Source organism: Anolis carolinensis, chromosome 4 (assembly GCF_035594765.1).
Source record: "Anolis carolinensis isolate JA03-04 chromosome 4, rAnoCar3.1.pri, whole genome shotgun sequence".
In the NCBI taxonomy this organism is placed as follows: Eukaryota; Metazoa; Chordata; class Lepidosauria; order Squamata; family Dactyloidae; genus Anolis; species Anolis carolinensis.
Window position 1 is genome coordinate 81965990 of NC_085844.1, and position 15870 is coordinate 81981859.

Sequence of the window (15870 nt, forward strand, 5' to 3'; positions counted from 1 at the left end):
AGATCACTCCACTCCCCAGATTTGAACCGCTGACCTTTTGGCCGGCAAGTTCAGCAGCTCAGCGGTTTTAACCTGCTGCACCTCCAGAGGCTCCTAAATCTAAGGAAAACATTTTATTTATTTATTTATTTATTTAATATGAGGGAAACATTTTAAAAATAATTGCAGTAGGAGCGTTTCTTGGTAAAAGTGTCTGTTTGGGCTTTTGTATCTGGAATACCTCTGCTGTAATGGGTGGCCTTGCTGGCTGGGTGAATCTAGGATTGCACTCAACAACAACAACAACAACAACAATAAACAATAATAACTTATTTGAGCTCTGGCTGGGAACAACAAGTTGGTGAAAAAAGAACTGAGAATTTACAGAGAAGCCAGATGAATTCTTTGCATTATTCTTTACTGTGGAAGATGCTGGAGAAAGGCCCACATGATTAGGGCTTCTGAGAAGTTGTGTCAGATTGCTGACCCTGACGATTGCAGATAAAAGCAATCTAGGCAGCAGTGATGATAGCTAAATCAGCTGATGTCAGATAAAGAAAAAGTATTGTGAAATGTGACTGTCATTCATGAAATTACTGAGAAAGTAGTCTTCAGAGTCTGAATTGCTGGAATGTGAAAACAAGCATTTTCATTTCCTGACTATCTTCTTGTTAGTCAGCAAACGAAAGACATTAGTCATCATATCCAAGTGCACGAGAATGAGAAAAAAACCCAGTGTTACATAATGGAGGGGGAAATGTTTATTAATAACACATTTTGAAATAGTCCTGGGCACAAGATGATTCAGAGTAGGAAAAGCCCATTCATTAGTTTTCTAGAACTGCTGTCCAGATGTATTTTCCTTGCAAATTTGTGGTCCAGATGTATCTGACTTGAAGAAGATTAGATGTTGGCAGCAGTTTCAGAGGGGATTGGGGGATTTTTTGAGCAAAATGTGCTTATTTCATTTTTGAATAGCCTGTCTTCACAATGTTGGGAAACAGACATCTGCACCCATTCTTTCTGTTGGTGTGTCATTGTTTGTATTTAGTATCAAGATGTTCTCTGGATTTGAGAAAGCAATATATAACTTTGGATTAGTAAAGGAAATATTTGCAACTCATCTCAATTTTGTATTAAATGCACCTTTGTTCATATTGCAGGAAGGAACATCAAAATTTGCAAATTTGGACAGCAGTGTAAAAGAAAATCAGAAAAGGACTCAGCGGCGACTTCAGCTGCAAAAAGATATGGCAAGTGGACATCTCCATGTGGTCGTCCCGTCCCCCCCTCCCCCCCCCCCCGCATACTATAATTAGGGAGTTAAGGATTTGTTATTGACATTGCGTAACCAGTTTTATATCAGTTCTTTCCAGTCTTGAGTTGCCAGATGTTTTTGAAATACCACTTTGAAAATCTCTGAGGATTAGCCAGGCTGACTTCGGTTTCTAGGAGTGGGAGGTGCAACAGTATCTGGGGATTTATTTTTGGAATTACTTTTTGGAATCAATCTTAATAATAATAGTACAGTAGAGTCTCACTTATCCAACCTTCAGTCATCCAACATTCTGTATTATCCAACAAAGTTTGCCTCCCACCCACAACCACAGCTGTGGCAGCAACATGCAGCGGGCCAACATGCCCAACAACACAAGTGCAGCCATGCTCCCAAACAAGTTGCAGACTTGTTGTAAAACATGGTGTTTTGGTGCTTAATTTGGTGCTTAATCCCTCCTTATTAGTCAACATTTTTGCTTATCCAATGTTCTGCCAGCCTGTTTATGTTGAATAAACAAGACTCTACTATAGTAGTTATTTTATTTCTTCCCTGCCTCTCCTCATGCCTCGAGGCAGGTTAAAACATAGCTAAAAATACACAATCACAAACATTATATAAAATACACATATTATAACATATTTCTATAGAATACATATATAAAAATACATAGAACAAAGACTAAAACTTTATTACTAATAAAGTGAAGTAAAAAAAATCATAGTTAAAACTGACTGGGCAGACCTGCCAGAAGAGATAGGTCTTCAGTTTTTTAAAAAAATTCCAACAGTCATTTAGCTTCTAGATCTCTTCTGACAGGTCATTCCACAGTTGCAAATTCATTGTTGTTGTTGTTGTTTTAAAAAAACTGTTTATATACTTCCCTATAGAAGAAGAAAATCTCAAAAAGGCAAAATCTGCAAAGTAAACAGTGCAGTTAATCGAAGAGCAAAATCACAAACATATAGCCACTAGTAAAAGAGAGTAATAGCTACATCAGAAGTTCATTATATCTGTTTTGGCCAAAACAGGTGACTTCTGGTTTAAAATGGCATTACTTAAATGAAAAATACCTCAGATAATGAGGTATCTCTGTGAACACCCAGTCTCATAAAATCAGTTTCACCACCAAAACAGCACCACATTATCTCAGTTATGGCTCCCATGTCAGTGTGGGAACGTGAACTCACTCTGGATTATAGTCTGAACATGAGAGGAGCTATCCAAAGCACTTGTTTGGCAGATAGAGTTTAAACTTTCATTTAGGTCCTTTACAGTTTGGATTAAAACCAGGAGCAGGCATGCTAATAGCATAGAAGCACCTAGTGCTCTGCCATGTTTTACTTTCTGTATAGCTGGTATATATAGCATAGTCTGACTCATCAGATGTGGAGTATCTGTGTGCATTACATCACTTGTGTGAAAAGTAGTGAATTGTAAGCCAAGTATTGACTGTGGGGAATTCTGAAGCTCTTGGGCATAGGCAAAGAACCATGGAAGGGACTTCAGACAGAAGGGAGGAATTCATTATGTTTTACACAAGAGCAGCTGATGGATCTGCCACCACAGAGGTGACAGGTTCACTTTAAATATTACCAGATGAGTTGCCAGATGTTTGAGCCTCTTGATCAGAGACTCACAACTGGCAACTCCTTCAACTCAGTTTGCATCTACATTGCCATATAATGCAGTTTGAACTGCATAGAACTACATTATAATAATCTACATGACCATATAATACTGTTCAAACTGCATTATTTGACAGTGTAGATCCAGTTTCAGAGGGCAGCTACAGGAAGAGCAAATCCAAAGTAGATTTTGCTCTTCCTGTAATGGATCCTTCAGCCAGCCCTTCCCTATCAAAAGTGTTAAAATGGCAAAGTGGAAATGTCAAGGAAACATTTCATAAATGAGGCTGGACCCTAGCTATGTAGAACTTTTGAATTGACCCCAGAAGCCAGTGACCAACCATTGAAGATCAGCTAAAATGACTAACCTATTTGTACTGCCCTCTTGTACAGGGCATAATGCAAGGCACGGTTCCTTACCTTGGTACTTTTTTGACTGATCTGACAATGCTCGATGCAGCTCTACAGAACTATGTGGAGGTAGGTTTTCATAAGAAAATGTATGTATCTGCAAAGAAATAACTTTCCTACTAGAGATTTGGTATTATATTTTCTATCTTCATTTTCATAACACTCACAAGATCCTGAGTTAGTTTATCCCAGTCCATTCTCAATAGTCTTGTAACTAGACGAGTGCTTAAATATTTATTCCATTGCATATTTTGTGTGTCTTAAGGAGCTCTCCGTGGTGCTTAACATCCTATTGAGGAACAGGGTCAGCACCATGGAAAGCTCCCTTTAAAACCTTCACTGATCAAAGAACCATAGAATCCTCAAGTTGGAAGAGACCGCAAGGCCATGCAGTTCAACCCCCTGCCATGCAGGAACACACAGTCAAAGTACCCCTGACAGATGGCTATCTAGCATCTGCTTAAAAACCTTCAGAGAAAGAGACCCTCACCACCCTTCAAAACAGCTCTGGCAGGAATTCATCCTAATATTTAATTGGAATCTCTTTTCCTGCAATTTGAATCTATTGCTCCCTGTCCTAGTCTCCAGAGTAGCAGAAAACAAGCATGCCCCCTCCTCAATGTAACATCCTTTTTGAATATTTAAACATGGCTATTGTGTCCCCTCTCAGTCTTTATTTCTCCAAGCTTACACATACCCAGCTCCCTAAGCCACTCCTCATAGGACCTGACTTCTAGACATTTGACGGTTTGTGTCACCCTTCTCCGGACGCATTCTAGCTTGTCAATACTGTATCTTTCTTGAAACTCAGGTGAAAGTTTGACAATGCTGTGAGTGTTCATTTATATATTCAATAACAAAACCAGTCCTCAGGAAACATGTTGCTTCTCATTTGTCCATAACATTGTGTAGGAAAGCTTTTTCATTAGCCAGGTAGTTTACTGTTAATTCCTTCTTTTCTTTTCTTTCATTTGTTCCCTTTCCTTGGCATTTGCTGGTCTGCTTGTGTGAAGTACCACCTTACCACCTCTACACAAGCTAACGAAATGTTCAATAAAAAATAACATTTTTAAAAAAAATGTTAATTGATAAGTGGAGTGGATTTATCATCCCACTGACATTGAGTCTCCTAATTTTGAGTTTCATTTCCCTACAGCCATAGTCATCATGGCTAAAGGAGTTGTTAACTAAAATTTGGGAGGACTGAAGATTCCCCACACCTGCACTACAACTTACATGATTATAGTGGTATAAAATTACAGTTTTGTTTAATTGTGCTGGAAGAAATGCACACATGGGGAAACATGGATTTAAGGTTGATACTGCTTCTGATAAATGGCTATAGCCCCAAAGTTGCACCCCCAAGTCATTTGTAGGGAGAAGAGAGCATTCTGCAAGTGAATAGAGGTTAGGTTCTTAGTACTGATCCACATTTGATTATCCCCATTGTTATTGACATAGTTAAATTACCATAACGTTTACAGAGGTAATGCCTTGCAACATGGTAAGGGTGGAGCAGTTGTTTGTCATCTTTGAAAAATAAGGCTCTCTTACAGATTTAGACCTAGAATTACCATGAAAGAACTTAAATTCTGAAAGATTGTCATTTTCTATAGCATAGGAAGGTGTGAGCATTTGTTTCTGTTAAAGTTTGATGATTGCTGTATTGTGATTGCACATGTTGATTTTGAAATTAGTATTTTATGCTTGTTTTCTTACAGGGGGGACTAATAAATTTTGAGAAGAGAAGACGGGTAAGCTTGCTCTATCTCTAATCATTTACTGGTATTTTAATGATCAACAATTTGTATGCTGGGTTTTTTTTATCTCAGCTGCAGAGGGAGGGAGTAGATGACACAACAGGATACTGTATATGAGAAAGCCTTCTTAGCTGGATTCTTGAGTTGGCCTCAGGATATATAATCTGCAGTTGGGGAAAACATGGGTTTTCTAACATGAAAAGGAGAGCAGTTGTGTGCTTCCTCCTGGTCCTTATCTGAAATTGATTGGCCATCCAATCAGAAAAGTCTCTGTATATGGATAATTCACAGAGTTTAAATGTTTGGGGGACTTTATCTAGGACTAGTCTTTTATATATAAAAAAAGGTTTGAGGTCAGCAGAACTTTGAAGAACCTACAGAACTTGCTGACTATGGCAATTTGGGAGTTGTAGTTTAAAGAAAAAACTACTTTCAAGTTCTGATAAAGAATTTAGACCATCCTGTTATAATTACATTTTGGCTAGCAAAAGATAAATGATAGTTCACTCATTTTTAACATATTTTAAATATTTATATGTCTAGGGATCAACAAATTGTAGCAGACATTTGTGTGATTAACCAAAGCAGTTATCATTATCATCAGGACATGTAAATCTTTCCCTATTTTGTCCTCAGATGGATGAGCAAAATAATTACTGTAGTTTTCCCTTTGTTGTAACAGAAAATAAATATTTCTCCACCATATTCTCTTCTATTTGAATGTCCTGATGGGTTATGGAAGAATTATTTTGTGGAGAAGCATGCATGTTTTTTTCCCCCCAGTGATCTTTATTAAAGGTTTTCAAAATTACATCATTTTATTTAAGGGGAAAGAGCATGGGGATAGGTTTGGGTAAACAAGATGGGGGAAGGATAGGGGTAAGGAAAAGGGACCCTAAGGGATGGCTACATATATGAAGGTAGGAGAAGGTGCATCCTAAGGGTCCAGGTAGGATGTTGGACTGGGGAGGGGAGGGAGTGATTTGAGGGGAAACAGGGATGGGGGTCTGAATTAGACACCCAGAAAGGTTCCCTATCAAAGGGGAGGGGGAGTGGGGAATGGACTTCCAGTCTTCATTCTTCCATCTGCATCTTGTGTAAGGTTATCCTTTCAGTTCTTCCTGTAGATAAAGCATGCATGTTTTTTGTGCAGAAAATGTGTTTTAAACCAAGTGTGCTGAGATTTTCTTTGTACAGCAGACATGTTTTCTGCACAAAAACAGACCACAGGCTCCCACCAGTCCATCCTTCTACACACCCAGTATTAAGAAATTACATTAAACTCACTTTGCTTGCCTCTTGCCATGCCATGTGGGTTGAATGAAATAACTGAATTGAATATATATAACCATTTGTCAGCAGACTTTCCAGAATAAGAGATGCCTCCCACGTTTGTTAATTGTGATAATAGTGGATCTGCTGTCCAGTGTTTAACATCTCCAGTTGCCCTGCATCTGTCTGGCTATTGTGATCTGGGAGGGAATATGTATTTTGACCACATTTCCTCATTAAGAGTCTCATTCTGTTACTTACTTTTTCAGGAGTTTGAAGTAATCGCTCAGATTAAGCTCTTGCAATCATCCTGTAATAGCTATTGCATGACATCAGACAGAAGATTCATCCAGTGGTTCAGGAAACAGCCAGAATTAACAGAGGAAGAGAGGTGAGGTGAAGCTTTCATATACCATAAACTTTTTAATAAGGATAAGAATAAGAATTTTATTCCTTACTCACTTCTCATGGCGCGAGGCAGGTCAAAACAGTCAAAACATAGAAACATTGCAAATATTCTATAAACCTTTTCCATGTTTTTATGATAGAACCAATTAGGAAATGACATTTATAACCATGAACATAATAAAAGTAACAGTGTGGTAAAACAATGCTTTTAGTGTTATGGGAAAAGGGGAGCCGTACATAAAAAGACATATGCTCTCGCTAGATGGTATGCTGGCATAAATCCATCTTAAACTAGCATAAATCAGTAGAATGGTTTACTGTCAGGTTCCAGATGGCTCGCCTATGTAATATCTAAACTTTTGATAATTTCTGACCTTTAGGTTAGCCAAGAATCTCTTGCCAGCATCAAGATCAATTCAAAACCCATATATAAAATGCAGTTATTTATTTGTATGTGCTTCCTTTACTTTGTTTTTTTTTTCTGTACTCCTTTTGGCTTCCTCCTGTTTCTCTTTAAACATCCTTTCCTGTTGTTTCGTGCTTTGACTTAGAGTATAAGCCTGCACCTGGGACTTCTGTTTAAGTATAGTCCTTAGTAAGTTTCAGATGTTTTTAAGCAAATAATTTGAATGATGGTGTAAAGAAGTGTGTTTTTATTTTGATTTATAGAAGTCATGTTTCATTTCATTTTAAAAGTCAGGTTTAACTATGTTTATAAGGGTAAGTATTAGTTGCTATTTCGTGGGGGATGGTAACCAACTCAGCATTCTGAGGCAGGTTGCCATAGCAATGAAGGCGGAGCCAACCGCCGTTTGGAGGGAATGTTTAAAAAAGCAGTTTAGTGTGTGTTTTTTAGTCACAGGGAAGACACTGGTTCCAAGTTAGGAAAAACCAGAAAAACTCAGGTCTCTAGTTGTGTCAAATTAAGCAAGTTGGGTGACTTGTTTATATTTATTGTAGAGTCTGAGTAGTAAGGGGAAGTAATCCCGGTTAGATCCAAAGTGATCAGGTTTAGACTGCTCAAGGGAAAGGAGCAAGTATTTTGAAAGTGTATTCCTCATAAGTTATATTTGCAACAGATTAAGAAAGTTTAACTCTGAGAAACAAATTGTAACCACTAAGCTCTGTACCTGAAATAAACTTGTTATCTTTCACCATCCAAGCCTCTGTCACACATATCCTAAATTTAAGTAACGCTACCATCTAAAGTGAATAAAAAGATTCCTCCTCTACCCCACATCTTTACAAATTGGCGGTAAGCGGCGGGATTCGTGTAACATCACTAATTCAGTACCTAAGATCACTTAAAAAGAAAAGTTGTGAGGTAAAGTTGGTGAAAGATGGCCACCAAAAGACAGAAAAAGATAACAGAGGAGGCAGAGGTGTGTCAGGGAGAAGAAAGTTCTGACTCAGAGCAAGCAACCATGTCAGAATTGACTCTTAAATATCAACTGGAGCTAAGGAGATTAGAAATGGAAGAAAGAGAGAAGGAGAAAGACAGACAGGCAAAAGAAAGAGAGAAGGAGAAAGACAGACAGGCAGAAGAAAGAGAGAGAGAAAGACAGGCAGAGTTGAGAAAAATGGAGTTAGAAATAGAAAGACAAAGGTTGATGCTCTCTCAGCCATCTGTATGGGACAAGAAGGGGTTCCTATTGCTGGCCCTACGGATCAAATTTTAAAGAAATTTCCGAGATATAATAAGGAGGAGGATGTGGAAAAATTCTTGATCTCCTTCGAAAGATGTTGCAGAGACTTTAATATAGCTGAGGAGAATTGGATAATGTACCTCAGGCCACAAATCTGTGGTAAGCTTTTAGAGATTTACAGTGATATGGCGGAGGCTGAACATGGAGATTATCTCAAGTTTAAGCAACAGGTACAACAGAAACTACAATTGACTCCTGAGTTCTACAGGATGAAGTTTAGAACTCTTAAAAAGGAGAAAAGTGAAAGCTTTTCACAATTAGCCTCAAAGCAAGCACAATACTTTGAGAGTTGGATAAGGGGGGCTGAGGTAAATAACTTTCAACAACTGAAGGACTTGATAAAACTAGAACAATTCTTTCAGCAAATACCATCCGAATATAGATGGTTAATACAGGACAGGAAACCTGATTCCTCTAGTCAGGCAGCTCTCATGGTGGATCAGTTGATTACTTTGAAAGAAGGTGTAGAGATGCTGAGGTGGCAGGGAATGGAATCCCTTTTAGAATCCCTCAGCTATACCACCAATATGTACAGAGGTGAGGTGTCTGACAGGAATGTGTGCCAGAGATGGAACCCTTTCGATCCCACACACACACACACACAGATGCCACCACTTAATAAAGATGTTTTATGAGAGATGATGTTAATTAATTATTTAGTTGACTATCTTCTTCGCTGCCACCATTTGAGGAGACGTCAGGCAGATGGTACTGGTTCTTATAAGCTTTCTCTATTTGTTCCACTTTAGATGTTGATGTTACTTAACTTAATATAAGAGTATGACAGAGGCTTGGTTAGAATAAAAACAAAACAAGTTTATTGCAGGTACAGAGCTTGATGGTTTCATATAACTTAGTAAAGGCACTTCGCTTAATGGTTACAAACGGTTATGAGGTGGTCAAACTTTCAAAATACTTCTTCCTCTGGATTACACTAAACCCTGATCCTCCTGGATCCCCTGGGATTAATGTTCCCTAATCCACAGACTGACCCTAGACAAATCACCTAACTTGCCTAGTCTGGTCCAACCTAAATCTGACTCAAATCTTTCTATTTAAGCCAGCCTGATTCTCCACACAAGAATCAGATCCTTCTCTGTGATTAGAAAATCACCAACTGCTTCTGGGTTTTAAAATATTCCCCCTCTTCCTTTCCAGGCGGCGGTTGGCTCCGCCCCTGTTGCTATGGTAACCTGTTCTAGCATTCTAAGATGGCTACCTTCCCCCATACACATTGTCAATTCAAATACTCACCATTTTAAACATTAGCCAAACCTGACTGTTTAAACAAAAATCAAACACACATATCATCTATAAACAAAATATAATTATACACTTCTTCACAGAAGGCTTTAGGAAAGAGGAGGGTTTTAAGGAAAAGCAATTCAAACAGCCATTTTGTTCCTTTCCACACACTCAGCCAGGGAGGAATTCTTCGATAGAAAACGCCGCCTGGAGGATGGCAGGCACTGCACTCTCTGACAGAACTGAGGGAAATAGTTGCTGCTTTCATTGTGGAAAGATTGGGCATTTTAAATCCCAATGTAACCTCCTGAAGAAAGAAATACCTTCCTTCTTAATCAAAAAGGCCCCAACAAGAGATTCGGTTAAAGAAACACCCATTGTTGAAAAGAATTGCCCTGAGGTGATTCCAAAAGAGAAACAATGTTTGTTTGTCATCTTAGACACAGTCTCAGATGAATACTTAGAATCCATTACTATTGATGAAAACTGTATAAAGTGTTGGAGAGACACTGGTTCTGAAGTGTGCATAATCAGACCAGAGATGGTACCTAAGAAATATCAACATCCTACCTCTCAAGTCAATCTGAAAGGCTTAGGTCAGGTGATTCCATCAAACATAGTCTCTTTATCTATTGAATATAACAAATTGACAGGAGTATGGGACTTTTCTGTAAGCTCTGACATTCCCTATAAGTGCCTGATTGGGAATGACCTTGCCAGAGAAGTTAAAAGGATGCAAGGGATAGCCAACAAAACTGAATACTTGACTAAGGGACCTTATAAGAAACAAGAGATTACTTGTTTGCCTATCTACCAAGATTTGGGAAAACAACCAGAAGCAAGTTCTGGGATAGCTGATCTAGTTAAAAAGATGGAAGGGGAAAGAGAAATCCTTAAAGAACAAAAGGCTGATGACACCCTGCAAACTTTATTTGATATAGCTCAAAATATTAAGGATGACTTAACCTTAGAAAAGCCCACCAGATTTATAATTAAAGATGGAGTTTTATATAGGGAGATTTTAAATAAAAAATTTCCAGGTACATCTGCTTCCTATACACAAATTGTGATACCTCAGAAATATAGAGAACAGCTAATGCAAATAGCCCATGATCAGGGCCGGCCCCACTAATGAGGCACCTGACGCCGCCGCCTCAGGCGCAGGCCCGGGGGGGCGCCGTCAGGCTGGGCGGGAGGCGGGGCACCGCCCTGACGGTGCCCCGCCTCCCGCCCAGTGCGCCCTGGCCCGTCTGGCCTGCTAGAAAAGGCCAGACGGGCGAGCGGGAGTAGCGTGGGAGGCGGGGCCAGCTCTGACGCCGCTCCCCCCCCCGCCCAGCGTGCCTTGGCCCTGCCTCCCACGCAGCGTGGGAGGCGGGGCCAAGGCACGCTGGGCGGGGGGGGGGAGCGGCGTCAGAGCTGGCCCCGCCTCCCACGCTACCCCCGCTCGCCCGTCTGGCCTTTTCTAGCAGGCCAGACTCAGCGGAGGTTTCTCCAGGCCGCGACTGCGGCCTGGAGGAACCTCCGCTGAGTCTGGCCTGCTACAAAAGGCCAGACGGGCGAGCAGGGGTAACGTGGGAGGCGGGGCCAGCTCTGACGCCGCCCCCCCGCCCAGCGTGCCCTGGCCCCGCCTCCCACGTTGCGTGGGAGGCAGGGCCAAGGCACGCTGGGCGGGGGGGAGCGGCGTCAGAGCTGGCCCCGCCTCCCACGCTACCCCCGCTCGCCCGTCTGGCCTTTTGTAGCAGGCCAGACTCAGCGGAGGTTTCTCCAGGCCGCGATTGCGGCCTGGAGGAACCTCCGCTGAGTCTGGCCTGCTACAAAAGGCCAGACGGGCGAGCGGGGGTAACGTGGGAGGCGGGGCCAGCTCTGACGCCGCCCCCCCGCCCAGCGTGCCCTGGCCCCGCCTCCCACGTTGCGTGGGAAGCAGGGCCAAGGCACGCTGGGCGGGGGGGGAGCGGCGTCAGAGCTGGCCCCGCCTCCCACGCTACCCCCGCTCGCCCGTCTGGCCTTTTGTAGCAGGCCAGACTCAGCGGAGGTTTCTCCAGGCCGCGATTGCGGCCTGGAGGAACCTCCGCTGAGTCTGGCCTGCTACAAAAGGCCAGACGGGCGAGTGGGGGTAACGTGGGAGGCGGGGCCAACTCTGGCCCCGCCCCCCCGCCCAGCGTGCCCTGGCCCCGCCTCCCACGCTGCGTGGGAGGCGGGGCCAGGGCACGGGGCGGGGCCAACTCTGGCCCCGCCCCCTCACTATTCGCCCTGGCCCCGCCTCCCACGCAGCGTGGGAGGCGGGGCCAGGGCACGCTGGGCGGGGCCAGGGCGCCGGTGGCGGGGGCGCTTTTCAGCACCCCCGCTTTACATCAAAAAATATCTCCGGCCGGCCCTGCCCATGATAGTCCACATGGAGGTCATTTAGGGATTAGACGTACAACACAGCGTATCACAAAAAACTTCTTTTGGCCTGGCATGTACCAACAAATTAAAGAGTTTTGTCAATCCTGTGACACATGCCAAAGAATTAGTTCGGGAAGAGATCGAACAAAAGCTCCATTAATCCCAATGCCAATCATTGGAGAGCCGTTTTTCAGAGTTGGCATTGACATAATAGGTCCCCTGCCTAAACCAAGTCGGCGAGGATGTAAATATATTCTCACTATGATTGACTATGCCACCCGATCCCCCGGGGCTGTAGCCCTCTCTAATACAGAAACAACTACTATAGCCAATGCACTGGTATCTATATGGGGAAGAACAGGTTATCCTAAGGAATTAATATCCGACTTAGGAACCCAGTTCACATCAAGGTTGATGGAAAAACTGTTGGAACTGTGTGGCATTAAACACCTAACATCTTCAGCCTACCACCCGCAAACCAACAGACTTGTAGAAAACCTCAATAAGACCTTGGTTAGGATGATTAAATCCTACAGTCAGCAACATCCCAACGACTGGGATATAAAGTTGCAGCAGTTGCTGTTTGCTTATCGGGAAGTTCCCCTGGACAGTACTGGGTATAGTCCCTTTGAATTATTATACGGGAGGCAGGTACGAGGACCACTCAACCTTGTCAGAGGATTCTGGGAGGCGTACCCAGAAAGGGAACCTGTTTCAGTAACAAAGTACCTCCGAGATCTTCAGTCAACAATGGAGACGGCCCGAAGCATCACTGACAACTTAGTGACAGCCCAGCGGAGACAGAAATTGCAGTATGATTCATCATCACGGTGCCGAAGTTTCGACATCGGAGATGAAGTCCTGTATCTTACCCCGGCTAAAACTGACAAACTCCAGTTAGACTGGACTGGTCCCTGGAAGGTGATCAAGAAGCACAGCGGCGTGAACTATTCCATTCTTGAGGAACAGACTAATGTTGAAAAACTAGTACATGTTAATATGTTAAAACCGTATGTGAATAGGTCTGCAAATGTATATATGGTAGTTACTGGGGAAGAAACGGGAATGTTTTCCTTTTGGGAGGGAAACAGGAAAGCTTATAGAAGCATTGATCAGGTAAAAATTGATGAAGAACTGTCCCAGACCCAGCAAACACAAATCAGAAAATTGTTAGGCAAATATGATAAGTTATTTTCAAACCTTCCCGGAAGAGTAAAAGGAGTTCACCATTGAATCCATACAGGTAACACTCCACCCATAGCATCCTCTCCGTACAGAGTTCCAGGAAAGTTAACTAAATGTATAGAGAAAGAGATAAAAGAAATGCTGGACATGGACATTATAATTCCATCTAATAGCCCATGGGCCTCACCAATTGTTTTAGTTCAGAAGCCAGATAATACCATAAGGTTCTGCTTGGATTATCGACTTCTGAATAAAGTAACCCAACCGGATACCTATCCGATGCCCCAATTAGATGATCTATTGGAAAAAATGGGGAGAGCCAGTTATATCAGTAGTGTAGATTTAACCAAAGGATTTTGGCAAGTACCAATGGCTCCCCAAGATCAAGAAAAGATAGCCTTCAAAACTCACGAGGGATTATACGAGTTTACCGTTTTACCATTTGGGTTAAGAAATAGCCCAGCCACATTCCAACGATTAGTGGATAAGGTACTCAGTGGAATGGGAGATTTTTGTGTAGCCTATATGGATGACATAGGGATTTTTAGTACCAACTGGGAAGATCATTTAAAACACCTTGATCAAGTGTTAAATCGGTTAAAAGAGGCAGGTTTAACAATTAAGGCTTCAAAGTGCCGGATGGGAAACCGTACCACTAAGTATTTAGGTCATATTGTAGGTTGTGGTATTATTGGGCCAGAACCTACTAAGGTTGAAGCCATTCACCTATGGCCCATACCTAAAACCAAGAAACAGGTGAGATCATTTCTCGGTCTAGCAGGTTATTATCGTAAGTTCATCCCATTGTTTAGCACATTAGCAGCACCTTTAACAGATCTCACACGGAAAAGCTATGCCAATCAAATAATCTGGACCACAGAATGCCAAAAGGCAATGGATCAATTGAAACAAGCCCTCACATCTCAATCGGTATTAAAGGCCCCAGATTTCGATAAACCTTTTGTTTTGACTTGCGACGCATCCGAGACTGGATTGGGAGCAGTATTAAGTCAGTTAGACCCAGAAGGGGAAAGTCACCCAATCCTGTTCTTAAGTAAAAAATTACTAACCAGAGAATGTAGTCTGTCGACCATCGAAAAGGAATGTTTGGCCATAGTCTGGTCTATTCAGAAATTACGGCCTTATTTATGGGGGAGGAGGTTCATCCTCCAAACAGATCATGCCCCATTAAAATGGTTAGATAACACCAAAGGTACCAATAATAAGCTTCTACGATGGAGCCTATTATTACAGGATTACTCTTTTGATATCCAGCATGTGAAGGGTAAACACAATATAGTAGCAGACTCACTCTCTAGGATACATTGAAAGCAACGTCAAAGGTTGACTAATGGATCTATGGTTTGTATGTAGAATGGTAATAATGTTACAGAACTATATGGTAAGATATGAATATGTTATGTGTATATTAGAGTTTGCAACATTGAAGGTTTGTGTTTATGGTTTATGTGTTGCATGATAATATGTTTAGATTATATGTTGAATGTATGTTAACATGTATTGTTGTATATCTTTAGATACAATCCATATTATTTTTTGACTATTCTGGGATATAGAAAAGCCAAAATAATCTTTATGGGTTGGGAGGTGTAAAGAAGTGTGTTTTTATTTTGATTTATAGAAGTCATGTTTAATTTCATTTTAAAAGTCAGGTTTAACTATGTTTATAAGGGTAAGCATTAGTTGCTATTTCATGGGGGATGGTAACCAACTCAGCATTCTGAGGCAGGTTGCCATAGCAACGAGGGCGGAGCCAACCGCCATTTGGAGGGAATGTTTAAAAAAACAGTTTGTGTGTTTTTTAGTCACAGGGAAGACACTGGTTCCAAGTTAGGAAAAACCAGAAAAGTGATCAGGTTTAGACTGCTCAAGGGAAAGGAGCAAGTATTTTGAAAGTGTATTCCTCCTCTACCCCACATCTTTACAGATGGTAATGGACTTTGTGCACATCTGCATGCACAGTCTGTGAAGTGGAACTTTCCCCTCCCAGTTAGTTTACAGGCAAAATACAAAATGTTGGTTTTGACCTTTAAAGCCCTACATGGTTTGGGTCCAGGTTACCTACAGGATTGCCCTCTACCATACACTGAGGTCTCCTGGTGGGTTCGAACATTAATTCCCCTGCCAGGCTTGCCAGAACCTGACTGGCAATCACCACCCAAAGGACCTTTTCATCGGCCACCCCATGGTTGTGGAACAACCTGCCGGTAGAGCTCTGACAGCTAGATCAGCTGCCGCAATTTAAGACACAAGTGAAGATCTGTCTCTTCCATCAGGCCTACCCAGATAGTTTTAATAATGAATTTTAAACTTGCATCTGATGTTAATCTCTTTTTTGTGTATTTTAATACATATCATGTGGAAATGTTTTAATATGTTTATTTAAAAGAATATTTTAGGTGAATGTGTATTTTACAATGTTGTAACCCACCTCGAACTGTGAAGAGAGGTGGGCAAGAATAAATTATTATTATTATTATTATTATTATTATTATTATTATTATTCATATACACTTATACAGACATGTGAGTCCTGTTTCACCAGTTACCAGAAATAGTCCTTTACTCTGATGACATTTTTTGCTCATAACATT

At 41.6% G+C, this 15870-nt stretch overlaps 1 protein-coding gene across 1 annotated transcript in view; it reads left to right on the forward strand.

Moving 5' to 3' along the window:
* rgl1 (ral guanine nucleotide dissociation stimulator like 1) overlaps positions 1 to 15870 on the forward strand; it is a 94663-nt gene that overhangs the window by 63651 nt on the left and 15142 nt on the right. Inside the window, exons 10-13 of the mRNA XM_062980729.1 lie at positions 1143 to 1232; positions 3277 to 3363; positions 5016 to 5048; positions 6596 to 6717. Of these exons, the coding sequence (XP_062836799.1) occupies positions 1143 to 1232; positions 3277 to 3363; positions 5016 to 5048; positions 6596 to 6717 (332 nt within the window). The remainder of the gene's footprint in view (positions 1 to 1142; positions 1233 to 3276; positions 3364 to 5015; positions 5049 to 6595; positions 6718 to 15870) is intronic.